An 8,275-nucleotide genomic window follows, 5' to 3' on the forward strand; every position below is an offset into this window, starting at 1 on the left:
TCCAAAATCATTGCATGATTGACTAGTTGTCTTTTTCGCACTTGTTATTGAACTAATGTTTTCTTTCACCTATGAAACGTCAAAACACATTAGACTATTGGATTAATGTCATGTATGTCAAATGGACACAAAATGTCATCAGTATTTCAGTATTTGTTTCGAATGACTCAAGAGAGTCGTAGGTAGATTGGTTTATATGAAACTATTAAGCTTATTCGACACAAAACACCCAGAAAGGGATTTGTAAATATTAAGTGTTTCGACTGCAATACATGAAAAATGACTGCAATAACGGGTTCTTCGTGGGAAGGTGGGTATTTAGCAGAATAATTGTGTGCCGGTTCACTTGCTTCTAGTGTGACGTTGCATTGTAAAACTTATCAACACGTACGAATAGTTTCCAATTATTTGAAACAAGTGTTTATTGTAACATAATTAAATAAACTCGACCAGAAGAAAAGTGTCTTACTGAAACCAAACAAAAGCTACCTTATTCTTATTAGAAAGAGACAGTCATCAATATTATCGTTTGGTTAATGTCATGTAGCTAATTCAATTGTAAAATGATGAGCGTACAATATTAACTAATTCTCCAATAAATGCTAAAAACCTTACAAACTGTTTTTAAACACATTTTAATGGTACAACTGTCATGGGTCCGTGCCCAGCAGTACTCAACAATTAGCAAAGGTCATACACAAACAGCCAATAAACATTATATTCTTAATATTTTAGAATTGAGAAAGCAAGCTCGGCTGCTAGAAAATGATATAGATGTGAAACTGGTGGCATTTAGCAAGCTTGGTGTGAGCTCAGCTAATACTGGTTTGAGCTCAGAGAGTGTTCCACTCATCAACAGTGATGACATGTTTGACACCATGTCTATGGAACTGCAGCAACTTCTTAATAAGGTAAAAAAATATATAAGGCATCATAAACATCACAGATTGTATGTAAATATGTATATTATTACTTATCCAGGAATTTCAATTCTTCGGTTTAGTAATGTGAGCTTAACTTAAGCTTATATTTCAATACAAAGTTATACATATCCTAACCATAACAAGGAGAAATAATAATTGTAGATAAAAAAATGTTTTTTGAAACCTTTTTAGTATGTATTTGTTTTTCTTAATAGTGCACTATAGAGAATAATTACAAAAATAAAATTTTAGTTCTTATGTAGGTTTAAGAACTAAAATTATATTTAATTATATTTGTGTCAAGTAAATTTAAATAACATACACAAATTTTATGTATAGTTTTGTATTATTGTTGTGTTATGTTATACAACCTAATTATTTAATTACAATATCCATTAATTGAATTGCATCATAATTTCATAATCCTTTGTTATCTTTTATTAACATGTTACAACTATTAACATACTCCATATGTGACTATGTATACAAAATGTGTAAATAACTTTTTTGTATTATTTCAGTTGTCAACAATAAATGACAAAATGGCAGATTTAGCTCCAAGTGGCACTGCAACAATGCACACAATTAAAAGGCATAGAGAAATATTAATGGTAAGATATGCTATAAAGGAATTGGTACATAATTTAAAATAGCCTATCAATCAATCAACTTAAAACAACTGCCTAGGACGGCATAATGTTGAAGAAAAGCCTCCTCTATGTCAAATGACTCTCAGAAACTAAAAACATAATTTATTTTGATAAAATTTCCAAAATTAGTATATCTGATCCTGAAATTACCAGCGCGACTAGTGTCAGTATGGAATAGAAGAATAAAACGTCGACTCCAAATAAAACCACACAAGGGCAAGAAAGAACCTGAGTTTACCTTACCTTAAAGCATTACAAACTTTATCATAACATTTCTAATGTTCTACTGATAAATAAATGATGGATGATTACAGGACTATCAACAAGAGTTCTCGAAGACGTCAGCGCGTGTGAGCGCGCGGCGCGAGCGCGAGGAGCTGCTGCGGGGGGGAAGCCCGCCGCCCGCCGCCACCATCGGCCTCAGCCGCCGCGACCAGTACACCAAGGAGTCCAACCATCTGCACAGGTATTCACTGAAATATCTTCTCTAGAAACATTCTTTGGCCTTGGCATGTCTCTTTCTCGGCCTGTATGTGAGATTCTTGATCGTTTTCTTATATTGATTATCTACTTGGTAATAAGTCTTGTTATCAATAAATTTGAATAGAGACTGTTTGTTTACCTGGCCACTCTTAAATACTAAGTAGTGTTAATTAATGTCTTATTGCAAATGGGGTTTCAAGGTCATTATTTTTTAATCCCAATAATTTTGTTCGTTTTGGAAGGGGGGAGGGGGGCTCTAGCTTGTATTTTCTTGTACGAATCGCATATTAATCGATTTTTATAATATTTCCAGTTCGCATATACTCGTAGATGAGCAGATCAACATAGCGATGGAGGCCCGCGACCACCTCGCGTCACAGCGGCAGACCTTCAAGCGAATGCAGACTACATTCAACAATATTACTAACAGGTAACATAATAATCTATTTGTTGCTGACTGAATTTGAAGGCAGTAATATTGTAAATGCCAAACACATTTCACGCCTAAAATCAGCTTATTAACACGGTGCACGGTAAGCAGGCTTTACACTCAAGAGTTTCTTTGTACCGTTAGTAATGTTCGTTGTTACTTTTCTCATGTTTACCTTGGAGGAGCTAAGACTGGTAGATAATAAGTACTTCAACATTCAAAAATAAAACAGTTAAAATTCAAAAGTCTGTAAAAAGTTGTTATAGCAATAATAAAATACATACAGTTCAAAAGAAACCTGCAGATAAATAAACAGTTATTTGTTCAACTATAAGTACATACTCGATAATACAGAGGTAATACCAATATTTCCAGGTTCCCCATGCTGAACAGCCTCATGTACCGCATCAACGCTCGCAAGCGACGCGACTCCCTCATCGTGGGCCTCGTGGTGGCGGTCTGCACCTTCCTAATGCTGCTGTATGCGTTCAACTGAGTCACTGTTGTTACGTTAAGGTTGGGTACACAAGAGTTAGGATATTCACTAAGGCCAGATGTCATGATGTAGTATGGATGTAGGTAACTTGATTAAATGTTGGCGATAAGTTTGTGAATGTATCATAGTCCTATTCTTGGTCTAGTTGGCAAATTGATCTGTTATTGACCTATGTTCCTGGCATAGCATTCCAAAGAGGATTGTGCATAAAAAAAATTCAGCAACTATATACAATGGATTTTACGATACATTGTTAACCAATTAATTATAGTCAATCTCTTCCGAATATTGTTCACTTAAATTTGGTCAATAGAGTATTTTGACGATACATTCGCGAACACACTGCCCTTTTCTATTCAAGTCATTTACTATACATAATCACATATATAACTTATTGTTTTAATTATTTGTATTGATCTCTGTAATCGATTTTCCCTCACTATACTTGATAAATGTATTGAATCCTGTTGTAATGTTCTCTTTTCAGTCACTAGATCACTTCATGTGATGAGACCCAGTCCTTTTAAAAGGCTTGTGTATTGTTCTATTATTATGATAGTCGACATCGGACTTGTTTACATTCCGCCGTTTCTAATTCAGGCAAACATGAAGCTATAATAAAATTAAAATCACTGTTGTGGATCGGGTGAAATGAAATAGTAATAATGACTTGCTTCGGAGTTTTTAAGAATAACAAAATGAGGCGTAGAAAAAATATATGTATAATATATATATAATTATGATTAATTCATGTGTAAAACCATCGATGAAAATAAAAAGTCTGATAAAATTCAGAGGCAAGTCATTCCGCAGTGAGATCATCTTTCCGTGAAATGGGGCGGAATTCTGTCCCAAAAGACAAAATACTTTTAAGTATGTGAAGGCCCATTAAAGTTCCCTTATACACTTATTTATTAATTAATCAGTGCATTTATTTTATTGGTTGACGTAAAGGATGAGCGAGTCAACATCGTTGTCGCTTACCTTGTACAGACCGACTAGTGTTTATTTTTTTAAACTAAACCAGATGTCAATCCTGTTTTGTTCCATATTAAGCAACAAAGCAACTCAAGAATTAGACTGTAATTTTACCTAAATCGTGGTCCTGAAATGATAGTATCTAATCAAACCAAGATCGAGTCGCCATCAAGTGATGTCAGCCTCTTTGACTGTCGACCGTGCGTAGTTCCAACTTGTGCCGCTGCACAAAGTGGCGCTAGTATGAGATTGCAGGGCATTACTAACTCGATTCAATCGGCAGTAAGCTACCTGACTGTGTTGTCCGACAGTAGATGCTGTCTTGCTCTAAGAAATTGACTTGACTAGGCTGTTATTAGTTACTGTGTAACGAAATTTAAATCATTTTTTAAAGTTATTTAATTATTTACCATTAATATGTATTATTCAATCTATGCTATCCAAATTGGTTAGAAAAAAAATCCCTATACCTTTGTAAGATGAACATAGATATTAGTTAAAATACTAGACCATATTATACCTTTTATTGCATGTTATAATACATATTGATGTTTTTAAGATAATAAATATTATTATGTATGAAAAAAAAACGAATGCTTCTTCTATCTGTCGAAACTTCAAAAAACCTGATTCGGTAATTGTCATACGCTAAAGACGTCATCTTTTGTAATTTTGTCTTAAAAAAGAAACAAACTTTTTTTCTGACACCATCCCAATTATGTCCTCTATCATAGGCCTAACAAATTATCATGTAATATAGAATATGTAAATACTTACCCTGTATGTAACTATTGTATCAAAATAAAACTATTTATTGTAAAAGTTTATTTTATTTTAAAATAAGAAAAATATGCTGCTTTATTACTAGTAAGTACTAAATTCATTGTTTAAATCTTATGTAAGGTAAACAGGATAGTAACGGAAGAATATGGATAATGATCTCATCCCAACTGGATTTTCAGATACTTTTGTTCATCAGTTTTCTCTGCCTAGATTTTTCATGCTTGACTGGGGTCGGCTAAATACAGTTTAGCAGCAGTAAAAAACGATTTAAAATAAAATAAATATTTTTAACCTCATTATTATGCCTTACATTTCTTCAACAATTAAAGTTGGTAAACTAGATTTAATATTTAAAAAATACAATATTTTTAAGTCATAGAATTAATGATATAAAACATATGACTAATTAAGTACTGTTAAATTGTTTGAAAGAAAATGGAGTCACATAGACTTTGAAAGCTAGCTTGTTCGTCAACTTTTCGCCATTATGGCATTACTATTCACCATGTTCCCTGGCAATTTTACTGGGTAATGGTGTGCAATATATAAAGTTGGGCAACGTCAGAAGCTCGTAACTAAATATGTAAAACATTACTGACAGACTAGGTGCATTAAAATACACGAAATAACAGTAACTTGTATACTAGGTAATTAAAAACTTCATAATATACACATTAATAAACTAAATACTTAACTAATATAAATTGTTTGCCCTATTCATGTGTTACAGTTTTAGCCGCCAGTCGTCAATCAAAACGGATACCAACAGCTAACAAGTTATACCTATGTATGTTGGGCACTTATTGCTATTTATTACCAACCAATCAATGATCAACGGTTTTTGGTAAAAAAATACAATAATCAACTCAAAAGGGTTCTCTCCGCTTGTCAAAAGTAATCGAGATAACCGGTTAGATGGAATTTTCAGATTAAAAGTCGAGGTTACGCAAAAGTTGGCACGGTCATAAACTTGATAGGCGACCAATTATATTGTATGCCTTGGCTTATTTCTACGAAACCCTCGGTATAGTGAGTACAGTTCGCATTATGATGCGATTCTGACTCACGACAAATTAGTTTACAAAATTAATGTTTTAAAAAGTAATGGTTAGTTAACAATAACTTCTTGTGACAGAGAAGCATGTACAGTCTCTCTGTGCCCTTTGAGTGAACCTCTTTGCGTAAACTTCCTGCCACACACCTCGCACTGGTAGGGACGCTCCCCCGTATGTGTTCGTATGTGTTTCTCTAGATCTCCCTTCGTAGCAAATTTCTTTTCACAGCCATCGAGCGGACATATATTTTTTCTATCGTGAGATCTTTGATGTAAATAGAACTTTTTGTATACGTCGAAGGTTTTCCCACATTCCTAAAACGGAAATTGTTTTGGTAAGAAAATGATAAGTATTAAAAAACACTTAACTACTCTCGCCTTACATACAAGCACTCAAGTCATATAAAAACCTATTGTAATCATTCGTGGATCACACGAACGTTTAACATTAGCTAGGATCGAAAATGCGTCACATTGCAAAAAATGGGTATGGCGTCGTGACCTCAACAGACTACTCCTGTCACTCTAAGGTGGCGTTTTCCCTTGGTTTCTACCGTGGTTTTATAAAAACATACAATCCCGTTTTTTTGAAATAAATTATCGGGAGTGCTGGGCCCCTGCTCATAGTGGGCCCCTAGGCACTAGCCTAAAGTGCCTTATGGATATTATATATTGATAGTTCAATTTATTAACAAAGGTATGTTTTATCCTCTCGACTCGGCGGTTGGTGAAGAAGGTTTTAAGTAACTCTGAAAAGTCGACAATCAGAAAAAACTATTATTACCTGACACTCATATTTTTTTGAGTCCTTCTCCTTTTTGATACATTTACATTTAACTTTTGCCTTTTTTTCCAATGGTTTTTCATCTTTAGTTGGTGAAGTCTGAAAAGAAAAAAAAATGTTTGTTTTTTATTATTCGTTATATTTAGAATAGTATTCAAAACTCGGTTTAGTTCACGTGGATGTCGTTTAAGGCGGCATAAAGTTTCAGTAAACCAGATTTTATCACAACGAGTTGAAATCAAAAAGTTTCACATTCATAACATTCCACATAAAACAACTTACCTTAATGGCTGTAGCATCAAACAAGTCTGTTCTTACTGATATAACTTTACTCTCAGTTTTGTCCTAGAAACACAAAATAATTAGTTATTAAAACAATTACATCCTTGACTCAAAATTATCGAAAGCTAAAGAAGAAAGGAATTTTGGAGTAAAATTATTACTTAAAGTAAAAGTAAATGAATGAGAGAAGTATTAATTATACTTTTAGTTTAGTATTTTCGGATATTTTTAATTAAAAATAGTTGCATTATTGAAAGAATTCTTGGAAAGAAAACTGAATTTTGGTTTCAATTGTATTTTCATGTCTGAGAAAAGAAGTTAAGTGGTAAATGACTTAGATTAAACTAAATTTTTTTAATAGATTTGTAAATAGTCCATACTTACATTGTTAGACGCTTCCGATGAACATCTTTTGCCTGATTTACTGTTTGTATTACATTCACCTTCATCAATTTGTAACCTAGGACTATCTGAATCATAACTACTGTCACTTAAATCATTATCATCACAATTTCTGCCATTTTGAATCTGAAAATTAATATTTTTCTTTTTAAAGATATATATGTGCGTTAGTCAAAGTTGAATGGAGAGATATAACAAAAGCAAAATATTTATGTTGTACAACACATAATAAATACAACAAATTAATATGCTTACAATATCAAGAGTTCAAGAGAAGATAAAGAGTACATAAGCTAGCTGAATTACTATTTGCTGCAGGGTTGCTAAAATTCATTTAAATACTATTTGAAATGGCTGTTATTTTGATAATAATATTCTTACATTATTGTTATACACATTGTTATCTTTTTCAGTTTCTTCATTTCCAAAAAGTAACTTCAAGTGTTTGTCGTTTGTCGCTGCCTGATCTCTTAACCTCCTCGCTTTCACGACGACATCTAAACATCTCATACATATCTTGTGAGGTAAGTTATCTGAGCTTTCGATCTGGAATGTGTTATTAAGGCTTATTGTTATGGCAATGGTACACAGGTTATTTAATAGATACGAGGAGTGAAAAATAAAAGATGGCAACAGTGTGCAAAATGGTATATACAAAAGTGAAGACATTCTAAGACCTTGAACAACCTATTTTATATTTATTTACTGCAAACAAACCTTAACACCAGTACACAGCTGTATATCTCCAACAAGGTATTCCAGTTCAAAAATATCAGTCATACCATGATTCTCTAAGCAAAGCCTACATAGCTCAAAAAACTGAACAACTTTATGAGTTTCTTTCTCCATGACTTTTTAACTAGTAGCGTTGCAACTTGAATTACTGCCCATCTCTTAACCACCACCTATTTCTTATTCTCTACGCGTATTTAAACTTTCGTATCACTTTTGACTTTGTATTTCTGAAACATCAACAAATAACAAACAAAACGCAACGTGTTTATCACGTT

The 8,275-nt window shown here is 33.1% G+C and overlaps 2 protein-coding genes across 2 annotated transcripts; one reads left to right on the forward strand and one right to left on the reverse strand.

The window, feature by feature from the left end:
- Positions 1 to 121: 121 nt before the first annotated feature.
- Positions 122 to 4,782, forward strand: LOC113503049 (Golgi SNAP receptor complex member 1). The gene is made up of 6 exons (XM_026884852.1): positions 122 to 310; positions 736 to 911; positions 1,445 to 1,534; positions 1,888 to 2,039; positions 2,370 to 2,486; positions 2,862 to 4,782. The coding sequence occupies exons 1-6, from the start codon at positions 280 to 282 to the stop codon at positions 2,980 to 2,982; spliced, it is 687 nt and encodes a 228-aa protein (XP_026740653.1). The 5' UTR covers positions 122 to 279; the 3' UTR covers positions 2,983 to 4,782.
- On the reverse strand, positions 4,775 to 8,240 carry LOC113503047 (zinc finger and SCAN domain-containing protein 26-like). The gene is made up of 6 exons (XM_026884848.1): positions 7,983 to 8,240; positions 7,647 to 7,811; positions 7,248 to 7,391; positions 6,864 to 6,926; positions 6,582 to 6,680; positions 4,775 to 6,112 (listed from the first exon to the last, which is right to left on the reverse strand). Exons 1-6 carry the CDS (start codon positions 8,112 to 8,114, stop codon positions 5,852 to 5,854), a joined length of 864 nt encoding a protein of 287 aa, XP_026740649.1. The 5' UTR covers positions 8,115 to 8,240; the 3' UTR covers positions 4,775 to 5,851.
- Between the last annotated feature and the right edge of the window lie 35 nt (positions 8,241 to 8,275).

Source organism: Trichoplusia ni, chromosome 18 (assembly GCF_003590095.1).
Source record: "Trichoplusia ni isolate ovarian cell line Hi5 chromosome 18, tn1, whole genome shotgun sequence".
NCBI lineage: Eukaryota > Metazoa > Arthropoda > Insecta > Lepidoptera > Noctuidae > Trichoplusia > Trichoplusia ni.

Excerpts from the sequence above, each read along its gene's own strand:
- LOC113503047 (XM_026884848.1), bottom strand. The coding sequence starts at position 8,114 with ATGGAGAAAGAAACTCATAAAGTTGTTCAGTTTTTTGAGCTATGTAGG. Across the intron at positions 7,812-7,982 it reads AGCTGTGTACTGGTGTTAAG|ATCGAAAGCTCAGATAACTT; the intron begins GTTTGTTTGCAG and ends AACACATTCCAG. Across the intron at positions 6,681-6,863 it reads TTGATGCTACAGCCATTAAG|ACTTCACCAACTAAAGATGA; the intron begins GTAAGTTGTTTT and ends TTTTCTTTTCAG.
- LOC113503049 (XM_026884852.1), top strand. The coding sequence starts at position 280 with ATGACTGCAATAACGGGTTCTTCGTGGGAAG. Across the intron at positions 311-735 it reads AACGGGTTCTTCGTGGGAAG|AATTGAGAAAGCAAGCTCGG; the intron begins GTGGGTATTTAG and ends TTAATATTTTAG. Across the intron at positions 1,535-1,887 it reads GGCATAGAGAAATATTAATG|GACTATCAACAAGAGTTCTC; the intron begins GTAAGATATGCT and ends GGATGATTACAG.